Consider the following 17,783-nt stretch of genomic DNA (forward strand, 5'->3'; position numbering starts at 1 on the left):
AACCTCATCAATTTGTTGTGTTCTAACTAGGCCCGCAGGTGAAAGCAGAGACAACCTCACGGCACCCCAGCCCCAACCTGAGCAGATCCACAATCGTGTCACCCACACATTGCTAACCCCACATACTGAATAATATTTGCGGGATCCACGTTGGTTTGAATGTTCAGAAACACACAAACTTACAGCCTTCGCATCCGCAGGCCGCCACTGTGCCTGTTCACCTTAGACTTAGTGTCGAATGCAGACCCCACAAGTGAGTCGGGGGAGAGGAGGCGAGTCTCTCAACCAATCGGACCCATAACCCTGTAAACTGCATTCTTGTTATCCTCACCTCGAGCTGTGAGTACCCAGTTGACCGTTCACCACGCGTAAAAAGTCTCACCCCACATCCTAATAACAGTAGCACACTCATAAAAATATTCGAACATAATGTTAAGGATATATTTCGGTCTAAGGAGTGCCACCACTTCTTAGGCCTGCTGAGAAGAGTAAGTAAGAATACAGCAACAACAACAGCAAACAACAACAAACAGCAACAACAACAAACAGCAACAACAACAAACAGCAACAACAACAAACAGCAACAACAACAAACAGCAACAACATTTATCTTATTGGCCACAGGCCATCGTGAGTTTAAAAGATATCAAACATATCTCCTTGGTAAGAATCTTGCATTTGCGGACTCCATGGGTGGCACTAAGATGCGGGGAAAGGGACGGGCAGAAATAAAATGGTGCGTGGAGTAAATATGTACTGCTCTTCCATACATGGTTGGTCTGTTTTTTTGTGAAACGGTGGGAAATTGTGATAAAGCAGAATATGACTAAAAGAACAAACAACGGACTATTATGCACTACATGTTTGGTAAGCGTGCACGAATGTTGTCCAGAAGTATTTCAGCATCCCGACTACTGGCCTCTCTCATCTGCGTCACGAGTGGGTATTCTCGCTCAAGTGCAATGCTGATCTCCAGGAAACAAGAGAGTGATGCCAGCACTCTCTGACACCGCTGAATGCCCTGCGAACAAGGTTGAGGGAGCAGGTGAGACGACACACAGGTCATGTGACAGTGTAGTACGAGTTGTCCAGGGATGCCGGATAACCAACAAAACAACTTAATTTGTAAAATCCAGTTGGTTCAGGGAAACAATAAGTTATGCCAGTAATCTTTATACATACCGTATATTCTCTATTACATGTATAAGCACAGGTCTCCATTACTAGCACAGTCTCTAATACTAGCACACTGTGAGCACCTTTCGAAACATTATAAGCACAGTCTCTATTATTAGCACGGTCCTGGTGGAAATCAATGCGGCATGCATAATATCTAGCATGTATTTCTTCTTGCTTTGTATGGATGTATTGGTTGAAAAAATATAAGCGCAGTCTCCAATATAAGCGCGGGGTAAAGGGGTGTTGAAAAAATATAAGCACGGCGCTTATAATAGAGAATATACGGTATTCACCCTTGTTGTCCACTGCCTTTGTACTGCTGACGAAGGGAGAATTTCACAAGTAGCATTTTTCTTGAAAACGTAACGCATTCAAATAGATTCTCTCCCCCCCCCCCCCCATCTCTTCTCTAGTTACTGACCTCTAGTACTCTGGACTTGATGGCTGGGCTTTTCATCTGCTTGGCTTGGGCATACAGAGCCTGTGTGGGGTGGTGGACACAGCAACAGATCACAGATACAGCTACAGACCAGAAACACGTACAGTGCTGCTGTTATTATACATATTATATTATACTACAACTGCTTGAAGAAATCCAGCGTCCCGAGTCAGCTGGACACAGGGCACTGTGAGCCTACTCTGATCATGTGAGCCCCCCCCCCCCCCACACCTCCCTGTGAAAAAGTGCCCCCCCCCCCCCTCCTCATTTGTCGATTTTTGTGCTTTTTCATGCAATTCAACGAAAATACAGTCGATAGTCATAAAGGAACATTTGTCAGGGGTGAAGTCGGGAGACTGCCCCGTACGCTGCATTTTGCATGGCAAGACAATTTTGGAAAGTGGAAAAATGGGTTACGGTATAACTGTTTCCCATGCCTCATACATCCGTATGCTGTGCTTATCAGTATGCTGTGCTTGGTGAAATCCTAGCCTGTTCGTTCTTCGGCACTCCGTTCTTTGGCACCCGACAGAACTGTATGCTAGTGGAGGTGCACAGCGGACACTAACCTTTTGTTCCACGGTGGTGAAGCCAATGAGCTTGACTAAGATCTGCACACAGGTAAAGTGTAAAATAGGCAGCAAAAAAAAGCAACACATGACAGGCGTGATGATAGTTGCTCCAAACCATAAATATCACTACAATAAAAGCCAAGTAAAGAGAGTCATCTCGCTCTACTTCGAAGTACATGCACATAACTTTGCTACCTGGCTGAACCGGTTCAAAACTGGTTTGTATTTACAAACCAGCTTCGGAAACAGCACTTGCACTATCTAGTAGCACCACAATTCGAGCTATATAGGTGAAGAATGGGAGAGAGATAATAGCTATGGTACTAAAGTGTCCCATCGACATTTATACCGCTTTTAGAAAATAAGTACCGTATTTCCGCAAATAGTAGGCCGGTCTACTATTTTTTCGAACTCGTCCTACCCCCGCCTTATAATTGAGGACGGTCTTTTATTCTTTCAACCCAGCTTGACCCCGGTCTTCTATTTTTTTGCCACACAGTTTTACCCCCGTTCTTCCATTTTTTATGCACAGTTTGAGCACGGTCTTCTAGACTCATTTAGTAGGCCCGGTCTTCTAATCGGAGACGGTCTTGTATTTTTTTCAATCGCCCCTGCCCCGGCCTTGTATTCGATGGAAGGTGTTGTATACGAGGACGGTCTTTTATTTGCGGAAATACGGTATGCGTACGTCTGAAGCAAGTACATGTACATGTGAAACTAAAATCCAACTAGCAGCAATTGCACTTGTACCGCGTGAATGACTCGACCAGGGGCGCGTTTGGTTGGTACGAACTAGAACAGGATTCACCAGAACAGCGCGTTTGGTTGGGACTGCACCTGTTCTGGGTCGGCCAGAACATGTTCTGCTTGCTCCGGCCTCGAGGCCGGAGCAGACCGAGCAGTTTCACTTTTTCACAGTGAAACCTGGCGGGAACATCGATTTTGGTCCCAAATGATCACGTGCATACGCTTTTGGGTTAGACTCGTTGTACCGTACAAAGTGACCATGGTGACCATACACATTTTTGAAGGATGCACCAAGTTTGGCACATTTTTCCACAAAAATGTGCTCTGTTTCTGGAGTACCGTTTGGTTGGCATGAGGCTGCTCCATGTGCACCAGCTGTTCGATCCTGTTCTAGATCGTACCAACCAAACGCACCCCAGGTCTCCGACAAGGACATCTTGTTTTCACACATCAAACCACATGTGCGTGAAGGCTGCTGCTATGTAGACAGTACCATTGGCTCCCAACACGCCAATAGGGAGGGTTTCGCTCAACGTAATTACATATGAAAATCCGTAGATCGTACGCGCCGGGTAGTGAGGGCAACTTTTATAAGTAAATCCCTCTACAGATTTCGTAGGACCTTTTGAAATATTATTCGCACTTTCCGGATTTATCCATGGCAACGTTCAAGCCGCACGGAACACAAGGACGTTAGGTACACACCACGTGGAAAACAAAATGGAAAACGCGGTTTTGGTTCGTGGTGCATGCGCTGGGCCCATGCAGCCAACGCGTCTCCAAAGCAACAAGGCATGCTTAGCAGTCGTGGAGAAATCACGTACAGCAAAACCCAACAGCGCTGATTTTTACGTATGAAAATTACGTGCAGTTCCTACGTTATTTTCATACGTACAGCAGGTATCGGTTATAGCGTGGGTTTTTAAAAACGACTTTCTATTCTTATTTCCGATATTTCTTACACACGATATTCAAGTGTCACATATCATATGCATGTGTGCAGAGGTGGGACGATCATCGTACATGCAACAGACTGCTGCTGTGCATGCGGCTGGTCAGGCTTAGACTACCATGTGGCTATGCAACATGACTTACATGACCACAACAGTTGAACCTGCAGCGCTACGAGGCAACGAGAGTCACATCAGAACTGTATGATACAGTACCGGGCAGATATTGTTACTACAGGCGATACACTTTGTACTAATCAGGCATGTTTCGCTACACAAAGTCCATTCTTAGGACCGATATATTCTACTATACGATAAAATTGTTTGTAAGAATAAATGTGCACTTGAAACCGATGGTTATGAATATGAAAACATGAGAGTTCATTCTTGTAGGCAGTATAATTCTGTTACACGACCACGCTATAACTGATACGCACTGTAATTCCGTAGAGCGAAACCTCCCTAACGCTAGCGTTTTCATCGCAATGATGCTACACAATCACCACACCACAAGGTGAAGAAAACCAAAGGAAACAATTAACCATACCGTCAACCCATAGATACCTCGAGAAGAGGAAAACACAAGGAAAATACATTGCCATCCATCAGCACAGTAATAAAGCAGAAGTGCTTACCTCGTTGCCAAACTCTACCTCCATCGTGGAGGAGCCATCGTTGAGAATGGCACGCACACACCAGCCATCCGTATTGCGTAGCTTCGATGTCAGTGTCCCCAGAAACGCCTGCGCATCAAGAACACGCACATGCACGCGCACACACGCACACACACACGGTTGCTACATGCATCCATCATGCATTCAATAAATATGGAAGAAAGGGTTTGCTCCCCACACCGGAGCTCGCGCTATTCCGCCGACTTTACTTGACACTTGACGAATTCCCCGAAACACTGTGTATTGAGCAGGGAGTGGTGCTTTCTTGCAGGTTTGCCGAGTCGAAGGTTCGATGGACTTCTCGTGTGCTCTGGATGGCAGTCGTGAGTCAGTCAAGTGTCAAGTAAAGTCGGCGGAATAGCGCGAGCTCCGGTGTGGGGAGCAAACCCTTTCTTACAAATCATCGCCGAAGTCGCAACCACTACTTCGTACAATAAATATGGCGTCCAGATTTAAATCACTTTTATTATTTTTTGCACGGCATGGCCTCGTCGTCCTATGTTGGTAATTTCATTAGACTCCCATGTGAAATGGCAAAGGCAAACGGAAACCAATGGGGTAGCCTGGCCATTCTACAGAGTTTTGACCTTGGATTGGCCTTGGGAGCCGAGTTTCCATGTGCTGAGTACGGTTTCCTTGGTCGATGCATGTGCAATTTGTTGGTGGACCAACATTCATTTTCAAGGCCTCACCATCATCTAAGGAAAATTCCCCCGGCTTTGGGTGAACATGTTCGTTACGCATGCAAATCGGTCGTGGATCTCAGTGCTCCTACTGAGGGCCTCACATTCTCTGGAGGTGGATGTGGGCCGCTCAAAGACAGGGGAACCACACAGTTCAACTCTTCAATTCGCAAGCCTCCAAGCGTGGTACGAATCTAAAACGTTAAGCACAAATGCAAGACACTCTTGTGCCATCGGAGAAAGCCCCATCGTGTGCAAGCACACACACTTGCACACCGCATCATTGAGAGCAGCAGCACCAACAGAACCCTTGCTCCACCACACCAGTGAGCGGCATAAACAGAATCGAGTCTGATGTTCAGCAGCATGCCACACCCGCATACCAAGCTGGTCAACAACTACAGCTAGAACAGCTCATGGATAGGAACGTACAGTCAACCTACCCTTGTAACGATAACCTCTATAACGATATTACCCTTATAACGATATTTTTCTGGCAAACCAAATCACTCCATTGACTCGTGTATACAATGCCTTACTATAACAATATTGCTATAACGATATTATTACCCATATAACGATATAAAATGGGCTGACCAATCGACATTTTCCATTTTATAACAATATCTAGCAAGGGATATGTAGAGCCCACCATCAAGGTAGGGCAAACTTCACTTGATAAGTCGCTGGGACATGACGAAATGCAATGGGGGCACCAGTGGGCACCTTGCTGTGTACATAATGGGCATGTACGTCAGTTTTTTATGCTATATTAAAGAGTGTAAAAAATAAACAAAATCCATACATTATGACGTATGTGTATGAAATGAACCAGTTACCCTTATAACAATATTTCTTGGTCTGATGCAAATATCGTTATAAGGGTTGGTCGACTGTAACAGCACACGCACAGTGCCCACTATGGCACAATGAGGTCGAGAGAGCAGTGTTTCCAGCTTGCTGTGAGACAAAGCTCTGCTGTGCATGCATCCGCAAATGGCTGGAGCAGAAAGCTACCTGCCCAAAATGCAATGCGCACATGCTAGCGCCGGAGTTACTGCAGCCAAACAGCATAGCCTGTGTGTTCGTGCAAGATTTCATTGTACACTGCGATAACCATGGACCACCTCGTAGGAAACCCTGTCACTGTGCTACCGTGCAGCCTTCAACAGCACGCGGGTGACTGCCCATTCAAGCCTGCAACTCCGACAACACACACTCCAGCAATAAGCACATCGTCACTGGCCGGTGACGTCCTGTATGTCTCGCCATCAAAGAAAAGAAGTGACATCGCTGATCGGCTTATTGGTGCGATGGCCACAAGCAAATCCACGAAGGTTAGCTGGAAGTCAAGACCAGCTACAGAAGTAGATCCCAGGACTGAAGTATACCAAAGATTCGCCATCACCAGCATTTCATCCAATGCTGCATCAGGGTCAACAGTATGGTGGCGGTCATGGAGATAGACACAGCGGGCCGGGCTATCTGCGGTGGAGAGACAGGTCGGTGAGCCCAGGAAGCCGCAGGTATAACGTGTTGTTCATCAGCTGAGCAAGAGAGCTTGCTGAGAGAAATAAGTCTGCATCATTCAAAGACAAAATAGCTCTGCGCATCAAGGCTGACCTTCAGCTATTGTACAGCAAATTCCAACTGCTCCACATATGACGAAAGTCTATGGTTGTCGAGCCGGCTGAAGAATGATGAGATCATTCACAGCCACACAAGTTCCACAGTACAACATGAAACACATTTCAATGATGTAGCGAAATGGAGACCTTGTCATGGCTGCCATTGTGTATCTGCCTGATCTCAGTGTGCTCACATTCTTTCTTGACAAACTAAATAACGCAGACAGCCTCATAGGGAGCAACGGTATACCTGAGGCAGACGTATGGATAAAAGTCGGCGGTGACCATGGCGGTGGCACATTTAAGCTCAGCTTCCAGCTAAGGATCTATCATTCGTATCAACCAGCATCATTTATATATCCTGATTGCACTACATGAATTGCAGATTACAATCAGCGGCAACTGCAAGAGGTACATCGGTATAATGTTGTGCACATATCGCCTACATCCTGTACTCAAACACTGGCAAGAACACTGTTCCCATCATGCATTTTGAATGAGAAGGATACTGCCGGCAATCTCCGCGCAGTGCTAGACATGTACAAAGAGCAAATCGGCACGGCCTGGCAGTATAAGCACCTGCGCGCCTTTCTCTTTGGGGATAACGAGTTCCAGTGTAACAATTACGGCTTGTCAGAGCCAAGTGGTGGAAGGCCATGCCTACATTGCCATTGCTTGAAAAAGTCAATGGAAGAGAGTCCTAGCTGTCAGCCAGAGGAGGGCAAAGTACCCAGGTCACTTCAAACGCTAGCACCAATGCTTCATAGATGAGGGATCGAAAGTGAGCCAAGCAAAGAACCTTTCTAAACTAATGCCATTCAGCCAACCCGCTTGCCTGTACTGGCTGCTGATGCTGTTGTTCCAGCTCTACAGTACTAGAGCATCAGCTGAAGCTAACTGTGTTCTGGACACAGCAGCAAGGTGCGGACGGTGCCCAATGGCAGCATATGGCACACCCGTTGCAATCTGGACTGACATACGTGACTAACCAACATGAGGAACTTGCGACAGAACAGGAGAAACTCAAATCTCAAGTTCAGAAAGTCATTGGCAAGGAGTTGCATGGTCCAGTGAAGAGCTCCTTGGATCCCGTTCTGCAGAAGCTCTGCATCAAGCGTTGGGTATACACTAGTATACATGTACCGTGGTGGTGCATTCAATGGCAACCATGTCCACGCTGCTTTGAAGCCCACCGTGGTCACTGCCTTGAAAGACGCACCAGCTACAAGCACTATCATGAAGGAGAGAAGCCCAGCCCTGGAAGCCAAGGAAGTCTCCAATCGCTACTACAAGAGCGCTGCAGTTATTGCTGAGGACATGGCGCCCTTGAAGGTACTCCTCAAGGACTTTATGGCCTAATGCAGGTGCGAGGTGATCTCCTGTGCATTCGATGTGATGTGAAGATGGATCCAGGATAGGATGGCTAAAATCCAATTAACAGGGTCTATTTCTCTGGTGCTTTTGACACTATAATTCGCACCACAGTACTTGACAGGTTAGAGGAAGCAGATATCAGCACAACAACTATCAAGTCTCTACTTTCCAACACGACAGCCAGGATCAAGCTGAGTGGCTCCCGGAGTCCACCGTTCCCAACTAACATCGGAGTGGTCCAGGGAGACCCGATGTCCCCAATCATGTTCATAACATATGCAGAAGGCACAATACACAAATCAGGGAAAGATGCACAATTCGCTCACCAATGCCTGCGTCGACAACGCAGTACGCTGACGATACTACTTTGCATAACCGAAATGACGATGAGGCGAAGGCTCTTTATGCTGAGTGTGAACCTATATTTAACGAAGACAATCTCAATCTCAAGCTCAATACACAGAAAACTGAATATGTTGATGTAACGAGAAACAGCAACGAATGGAGATCAATCAAACTCCTGGGTTCCCTATTGGGCTCTGCAGAAGACGTGGACATGAGAATTTCAAAAGCAAACAGGGCGTTCGGTTCGATTTCCTGGAGACGCCATTCTTTTCAATCCCGACTGTGTATGTTAAACTGCCTCATAATGCCAATCCTTCTGTACAATTGCGGATTTTGGACTATGTCCAAATTGTTGAACGACAAACTGGACAAATGGCAACGGAGGAAGCTACGCGTACTACTGCAGATTTGTCCACCCGCAACGCATCACCAATAACAACTTATACACAGAAACAAAACAATCTCCAGATCCATATGCCGGCGACGCAGGCTGCTGTGGTTTGGCCATGTGGTGCGAGAGGGTCCAGAATCCGCCTCATTCCAAGCACTGGAGCTATCCATCAACACAAACGACATAAAAAAAACCGTGGCCATCCACCATTGCGGTGGATAGATACGATTCGGCACGACCTGAAGGCAGCGGATCTCTCCGTGGAGAGCGCTCTCCAAGCTGCAGGAGATAGACCAACTTGGCTTGACACTGTTGACAGATGCGTCGACCCTGGTCCTGTCTAACAGGTTCAGGGAAGATGCGAGCTGTATGTATTATTATTATTGTTAAAAAAAAACGCGAGCTCCCATGTAGGGAGCAACACACTCTTCCCCCATTATTATTATTAGAAGAGGAATATACCCAAATGTTGTACGATTTACCGTATTATCCGGAGTATAAGCCGCACTTTAAACACTTCTAATTCACCAAACAAGTCAGTGTGGCTTATACTACAATGGTCAAGTGAACAGTTGATAGTGCATAAAGGCACAATCTCATTCTCAGTCTCTCATATTGCAATAAACTAAAGTACTGAAGGTGCTCAAACATGCTCGCGCCAGAAGGAACGGTAAGAGTAAATACCGTACCTTGACCCAAACTGACTTGTTGGCAAACATTGGCAAGTTGTCATTGATCGTTTTCAGGTAGATGAACGGATGTTCGTCCACTGAACAGAGGACAGTACACACACACACACACACACACACACACACACACACACACACACACACACACACACACACACACACACACACAATGGCAGAAAACGGTCGAAAACATCATGAGAAACTCAACCAGAGTGAGCACAATGCAGACAAGAGAGAAAGACAGAGTGAAAGGACGCTAGCAAAAGTTTCAACCAGAACCGGAAATGTAAACAGGGTTGAGGGTTGGTTCATGGATGCCTGGATGCCCGGGAGCCAGTAAACGTATACTTAGTGAACGTGCAACGGCAGCAGTATACATGTAGATGCAACACTGCCCTCTTTCCAGGCTAGCGTATCTTTGGACTGTATGAGCAAGCATTGGGAATTTATTGCGGCATTGGCTCACTGGGAACCACTATCTCACTCACACGAGCAGTGTGCGTACCAGAGTACAGACTGCACATGTACATGGCAGTGCTGGGGTCCGTAAACACCAGTGCATCTATGTCCCTATGAGTACTACATATAGTAGTCTACGGCCGTGTCCAGCTCTTCACATCAGTGAGGACAGCGCAGCACACTGTGAAGACACTACACCAGCACAGCCAGTCATGTAGATGTACTGGAGTTCATGTTACTCCTGCATGTACGACTGCATACGATTACATGCATTTTCCTGATTTCTTCTCCAGTGTACTTGTATGTATATGCATTTTTAATCCATTGTGTTAATTTTTGCCCGCAAAAGAGGCTTCTAAAAAACTTTATAAAAAAATTACCAGTACGTTTGTAGTGTATTCTGAGTCTTACCTGGGAAGCACAGCACTGTGCTACTCAATTAATTTCAAGGCGTGAAAACTGAAAAGACAGCACTCACGCCAACATTTGCTGGCTGCATTCGCGACATTTCGCTCCAACTAAGACAACCATCTTCTTTTTCAATTCCATTAACCTTATGAAATCATAAATCTGCTCTCCCTCTTTTATTAATTATTATCCAAGGAGATTGAAGTGAGATTGGCCAATAAGGCAGTCACTGGTTCTAACGTTAACTAACATGCAAAGCCAGAACATATGACAACCCATTACAAAACTCACTTGGAGAAACACTGGTGCAGGGTCGTTTAGCTGCCGGAGTGCTAGTAGACATGCCTGATTTAGAGAAACGCTTCAGGCCAGAGCTTGAAGTACTGAGAGCAGTTGAGGGCCTTGACGGCGTGGTCGTGTGTTTGCTCGCCCCTGTAGACGATGACGATAACGATGAAGCCAGTGCCTCTGTCTTGACTACTTTACTTGTGATAGGCGAGGGTACCTTTCGAGATACACTGCTTGACTCTGGTGTAGCCCAGGGCGATTGACCCAGTGTTGTGCTTGCACTTGCACTTACTGCCTTCCTCTGTTGGTGAGAGGCCGGTGACTCTCGCTTCACCCCCGCTGCTGTTGCCGTGAGCCGTGATCGAGTTGTGGAAGAGAGTGCTCGTTGTGGCGATGGCTGGTTGGCGGCAAAGTCAGCTTCAGCAGCCATTGCAAGAGCAAGCTCTGCTTCTTCATCGTCCAATGATGCCACCGCAGTATCATGGTTATACGCTGTGCGTCTACTGTTGCTACTGCTGCTAATAGTACTTTGTGCACTGGAAACCACAGCAGCTTTCGGATGTCTCAAACGGTCGGCAAGTGGCAAAGGCGCTGAAGCGGTCGACTGACCAACAGAGCGGGCGCCTTGCCTGTCCAAAGCAGTACTATTTCTAGCGGCACCCGACGTGCTGGGTCCATGGCTAGATGCCCTGGCTGTGACTGCTCTGGAAGTATCGTGATCACGGGCACTGCTACTGCTACTGCCACGGGCTGTGATCTGATCAAGCTCTTCGGCAATCTGTTGCTCCAGTACTTCCATATCCTCGGCATCAATGTCCTCATCGCCAACCCCGCTTCCACGCGTGGATGATTGATTCGTCGCCGACTGGCCGATGCCGTGGCTGGGCTGGGCGGTAGATGACTGTGCAGTGCTACTCGACGCTGCACCCTGGCGTTGCAAGGCATTGCTTGCATTTTGCTGTTGCTGCTGCTGCTGTTGTGCAGGATCTAACCCTCTAAAATTAGGCAAAGCAAGAAGCAAAGACATGAACATCACACATCGCTAAAGTGAAACAAAAGAGAAGCGGAATATTGCCTGAGTGCATGTACAAATCGCAAAATGCTCTCTACAGTTCGTCAACAAACTTACAAGCAGCCAATACACCTTGCAGCTTCTTCTTACAACTAATTTTCACCAGGAGACAGTCTACATGACTATATTCATCTCCAAACAAGCACATGAGTAAGTTAGGATAAGGTCGGGAACACAACTCTTTTAAAAATGTACCTCACTACATGCACATTTAATATGCAGTAAAGACCGAATTCAGCGACCATCCGCCATGATGATCCGGGCTTAGCGCATTGACTACCGATCTTCAGAGACAGGGTACATGTACTCTTTCTACACAAGTCAACACTGCGTGCTATGAGGCATACTACAGGGCAAGACATGGCCCGTCTCAACTCAACACTGCGTGCTATGGGGCATACTACAGGGCAAGACATGGCCCGTCTCAACTCAACACTGCGTGCTATGGGGCATACTACAGGGCAAGACATGGCCCGTCTCCATACAAAACCAAGAGTATATAAGCCTGGTTTTAGTGTTGACATACATAGAAATACCCGTCTTGTATAGAAGCCTGTCTCATATAGAAGCCTGCAAATTTTCACCAAGAAAGTCATAGAAGCCGCGGCTTTTACACAAGACTTTACGGTATGTACTCTTGATACGTTCTACTGTAGTAGGAATGAGGACAACCAATGACCTGTTTGCAATTCTATACATGTTTTTTTCATATTAAAGACATGGCAACTCACAGTATGCCAGCCAAGACCCGCTTCTGCTCCCTCTCTTCCTCCAAGCCGTCCACCTGTCCACCGAGAACGGACACGTTGCTGCCCTGTAGCAGTAAGGTGCCCTGGCGAACACGTACGGTACCCGAGATACTGATCTGGTCAGACACATCAGCAAACAAACGAAAACGCCATACAATGGCTTTCCGCCTGCAATCAAATCTGCCAATGCCGATCAGTCTATGGAATTACGTATTCTGCTATCAAAAGCTTCGAACACAGAAACATGCTTATGAAAAAATGGAAACCATGTGCTATGATTATCAGCAAAATCATAGATCACATAGAGCTTGAAAACGGTACGTCACAGCCGGGCCGGAGTCAGGGGTCACTACAAATGCCGACTTTTGGTGGTCCACTTGGACCCAGTTCTTGCAAGGATCTATACACGTCTGGATAGTTTCCTTCACTGTAGGGTGATACATCCGCCGATGCTGACTGGACTGGGTCCAGCTGGCTGGGGATCTAATACTCATACAGAAAATCACACCACAATGTGACAAGAGGGGCCTACCAACCAGATGTTGTACTTCGCTATCGTCAGAGTGGATCCAATCTGACCTAGAAGTCATTATTAAAATAATGACTTTCGTTGACTTCTGATGTCACCACTTTCAAGCCGTAGTATTATAGTGGCATTTGAACTGTAACTGAAAGATTTCAACATGATCAGATGGTCAAAGAACTCAGCCAGTGGACTGAGTGCGTACGGCAATACCTTGCATCCCGGTGATATGGCTGTGGAAAGACAAGGGATCGGATGGTGCTCCATACCTCGCACGGTGTGAATACCATCAGTCAGCTCCAGCATCAACAGTCGACTGGCTTTCGGCTTCTCTTCCCAGCCCTGGAACAGCAAGAAAAAGTTAAGTCGAAAACTTTTAAAACAGTAAAGAAAATGTTGGCAGTAAAGCAGTCACTAAAAGGACTGTCGGAAGATATTCTCATGTTTGCCAATTCCCTTCTAAAGAGTCCAACACTAAAGCTGTGTTCACAACTGGCGCGTGTACGCGTGAAACCACGCGTTTGTGCATATTTTTGCTGGCTTTTGGGGCGCCATGCGTACGGAAACGCGCCGAAATGGAACTTCCAACATGTTGGAATTTTCAGCGCGTATCAGGCGCGTATCAGCGTACATGCCAGTCACTTTGACTGGCGGGGTCAAAAAATTAGTACTCGAAGGTGTCGCACGCGCTAAATATGACTCGTATTGCTGTTTTTTGTGAAAGGCTGAGCGCGCGTTTGGGGGCGCATGAACCGCAAGCGTACCGCGTCCACGCGCCAGTTGTGAACACAGCTTTAGACAAAGAAGCACACCGCATGCACCACAGCATGATAAGGAACCAAAGCAAACACATGCAAACATAATACCGGCAGTTATAGGCAGAACATGGGTACGAAATCAAACACAGTGTGGCAAACACTACAGATGTAAGAACTCATTTGGTAAACTGCACAGCACCCCTGAACTATATACAGCAACATTGGGTGCGGAAGAACGGGAGGGGGTCTCCGCTTCAGGCTAGTGATGTTCTTATTTTTTCGAGATTTGATTCAAACGTCTTCGTTCTTATTCTGCGCAGTTCATTCACATAGTGCAGGTACACTGTGCACGCAGTGTTACATGAACAACACACACTGGTGCTCCTAAATCCTTGCTTCCAGTCTGGCACGTTCTTTTAGATTTGGTGACCTTCTAGCCTGGAGTTTCTTCGGTGCCCAATGCTACGATAGATTGTTGGGTGAGTTGGAACCTTCAACAAACTTGGAAAAAAATGGTTCGCCCGGGAACGAAGTAATTTGAGATGACCGGTAACAACGGAAATGGCTAGTATTGAGGAAAACACAAGGATGCATGTGACTCTGGAGAAAGAGTGTCAGTTCAAAAAAGTACCCTGTGCCCAATGCATAACAAAAATGAACACTTGTAGGAATTTACAAACTCTGCATTTGTCACCAGTACTGGGTACAAATCAGGCATGCTGAGGGCCAGGCATAAGCGAAACTTCCAAAGCTAGTCGTATTTCTCAACACGGGCAGGTTACAATGCAAATGTGCGAACTCCGCCAAAACAAGGAACATACCTTCTTTGATGGCTTATTATCATTTTGCTCTTCCTCAATGATCTCCTTGCCTTTCAACTTCTCCAGCTGAGAGTATGCCGATGCACCAACATCAACTGCCTGATTCACCTGCACAGGGAATCATACGAAAACAAGAGAATTTATTACCCAGCAGTGTCTGGAGAGAAGGTCTGTCAGACTGGCAGAATCAAATGTGTGCTCTGTACCAACGTGACGGGAAATATATCCTGCAGTGTGGCAGATGTCACGCCTCATTCTGTCACCAACATAAGGCTCAAAATTGCACCAGCAGCAGCGACAGCAGCAGCAGCAGAAGAGGCATAGACACCATAGGTACTATGTTTGGCTGACAGATTCAAAGACCTCCACTGCCAAACACCATGAAGTCAAGATGGAAACATCAGCAATAAAGCGTAAAGTGTGAATTATCCCACCATCTATTAGCAACTGAACTGCTAACATTCTACATGCAGCGTTCACACAAACCCCATACAGGCTTACCTGAAGTGCTAAACTGCTTACACTCTACGTGCAGTGTTCACACAAGCCCCATACACGCTCACCTGAAGTGCATATGTTCCTGACAACACACCGACTTGAGACTGGGGCAGCCATGCTGGCAGGCAGCCTGGTGAGATGTCGCGCAGGTCACCCAACAACCACTGCTCACGCACTAAGTCCTGCAGTCCCCGAGCAGATGAAGCCTGCAGTAAGCATCAATGGAAGAGCACGTCATGCATAACTTCATAAGCATCACTACGTCAAGTACAGATAATACAAGCTATCTAGATTCTAGACACACGCACAATGACTGCAGTGTACGGCATTGAGAGAACTAGAACACAATGATACCCTTGCCTGGGAGGACATTGTTTCACACAGGACGTCGCCAAGCACTGATCATTTGTTGTGTTTGTTTGTTTGGACAAGGACATCATGTACACGTGCACTAAGCGCCGCACTACACAAGCCGGCCATGCACCTATCATAACTACATGTATGTGACTGCTGCTGCTACAATTGTGGAACAAGAGTACATGTACTGGAAGGAAGAGGGCTCTAATAAATGCTGGCTATGGTCAACCAAAACACCGCATATGGCACCACCAAAAAACCTTTTTTTTAAAGTATGAAGTGTGTTCAATACGCTGCATGGAAAGTCTTCAGTGCTTGCACACCGCACCTTGTATTCCACACACCATACCGTATTTCCCCGTAAGTAAGTTCTCCCCAATGACTTAGTACCCCCCTATAATAAATACACTTTCCACTGCCGAGGTTATCACCCCGAAAGACAGTTCCCCCCGAAAGATAGTAAGTTCGTACCCGTCCTACATGTACAGACACCGTGCAGTACATACATGTACATCATATGCACGGACACTAGAGTTGCGCAGGCTTCCCACTGCGTGTCATTTACCCCCGATAAAAAAATACTCCCCGAAAGATAGTACCACCCCCGAAAATTAGTACTCATGTGGCTGCTAAGTTCGAAAGTTAGTACGTACTAGCTTACGGGGAAATACGGTATTGAAGAACTCCATGGCATGGGCTAGCATATAGGTGACCTTATACATTAGAGAGATGTTAATGAACATGTGCATCACACACGCTGAGCAGGTGTGTGTGTGGGGGGGGGGGGGGAGGATATACGTGGCGGTACACTGGAGTGGAAATGCTTGACATGCAACACTACAAACAGTGCAAGCATGTGTGGAGACACTGTGTGCATAATTCTGCAAGTAGTACCTGTGTGCAATGTGTCACAGACTCTGTCCTCAACTCGCCATAATTCGAGAATGCCCACCGTATCGAGCTGGGGTTGGTTATAATCAACTTAGTGGCTTCAAGTTAGCCAGGAACCGCTCTGAAATATCGCCATTCTGAAAAGCTAGTTAAAAGTCTGGTATGCTGCATGGCCCTGGGCAGCCGAACCCGAGTGCCGGATTTGTTGGAATTGGCGGCATTTGACCTCAAGTCTAAGTTTAGCATGACATGTCGACAGACATAACCAACACCATTAATTTTGTACCAAAATAATTAATAGTTGTTTTAATAAGAACTGAAAAAAATTCACGATACAACAATACGTAAAGCGTAAATACCAGAAACAACTCATAGTGTGCATGCTAGGCTTGTACATCATGATGTACACGTTGAGGAAATGTTATCATAACTAGGGACAGGACCGTTCAAACAAGACTGTGATTTCCTTTGGTGCACCATTTCATCCACTGCTGGGTTTATCATTGATCTAGAGGTGATGACGACGAACTAATACAAGTAGGTAAAGTGAGGCTGATAACTGTAGACACTCACCTGCTCGCCAAAACTTTCTTTGGCCCAGTCGATACAGTCCTCCAGCCACTGATCGTGAAAACAAAACTTCTGTGACGATCTCAAGTAGGATTTTACAGCGTCGTTTAGATGAGCCATGGCTCCAAAGAACTCTACCACATGCACGCCGTGAGCTCCATGTACTGAGTCCGTAGTTGAATACAGCAAGGTGTCGGGAGTCGACTCAATTCACGACTCCCAGCACAGCATATCGAAATTATTGTCAAGCGCAGCAAGAGTAGAATCTACTTGTTGTTGTGATGGAAATCCACAGATACAGGCCACATGTCTTTTTGGAATTTTCGCGCGGAAATGGGATATAATTAATTTCCCGGAATATTTTTTCACGTCACATAATCATTGTTCTGCTGCCTTGCTTGCCAAGTAGGCCTAGCCCAAATTTGCTCGGGGCGCTTCGATATTTTGCCGGCAAATTTTGCCCGAGCACTTTCCGTATTTTGCTTGGCATTGCCTTTCGTTTCCGATATTTTGCTCCATTTTGCTCCTGCTTTGTGGCAAAATGGCTTCGAATGAACCGTCTACTTTGGTAAAAGTGGATGGTGATTGGTGACTCTGATGAGGAAAGCAAAACTTATAACGGTGTCAGTATTCCGGATTTTGTAGCATGATTTCAAATTATTATTTATGTACCCCTGACAACCTGCACGAGCTATTTCAGCACGAAGTTGGCCCAATG

At 46.4% G+C, this 17,783-nt stretch overlaps 1 protein-coding gene across 1 annotated transcript; it reads right to left on the reverse strand.

Moving 5' to 3' along the window:
- Positions 1 to 413: 413 nt before the first annotated feature.
- On the reverse strand, positions 414 to 17,363 carry LOC135814377 (recQ-mediated genome instability protein 1-like). The gene is made up of 11 exons (XM_065327486.1): positions 17,069 to 17,363; positions 15,313 to 15,453; positions 14,750 to 14,857; positions 13,384 to 13,512; positions 12,630 to 12,763; positions 10,830 to 11,821; positions 9,672 to 9,751; positions 4,523 to 4,630; positions 2,188 to 2,229; positions 1,601 to 1,660; positions 414 to 1,021 (listed from the first exon to the last, which is right to left on the reverse strand). Exons 1-11 carry the CDS (start codon positions 17,183 to 17,185, stop codon positions 857 to 859), a joined length of 2,076 nt encoding a protein of 691 aa, XP_065183558.1. The 5' UTR covers positions 17,186 to 17,363; the 3' UTR covers positions 414 to 856.
- Positions 17,364 to 17,783: the final 420 nt, after the last annotated feature.

This window comes from Sycon ciliatum, chromosome 4 (genome assembly GCF_964019385.1).
Source record: "Sycon ciliatum chromosome 4, ocSycCili1.1, whole genome shotgun sequence".
Lineage (NCBI taxonomy): Eukaryota > Metazoa > Porifera > Calcarea > Leucosolenida > Sycettidae > Sycon > Sycon ciliatum.

Excerpts from the sequence above, each read along its gene's own strand:
- LOC135814377 (XM_065327486.1), bottom strand. The coding sequence starts at position 17,185 with ATGGCTCATCTAAACGACGCTGTAAAATCCTACTTGAGATCGTCACAG. Across the intron at positions 9,752-10,829 it reads CTGCACCAGTGTTTCTCCAA|TGGACGAACATCCGTTCATC; the intron begins GTGAGTTTTGTA and ends TCCTCTGTTCAG. Across the intron at positions 1,022-1,600 it reads TCAAGTCCAGAGTACTAGAG|GGCATTCAGCGGTGTCAGAG; the intron begins GTCAGTAACTAG and ends CCTTGTTCGCAG.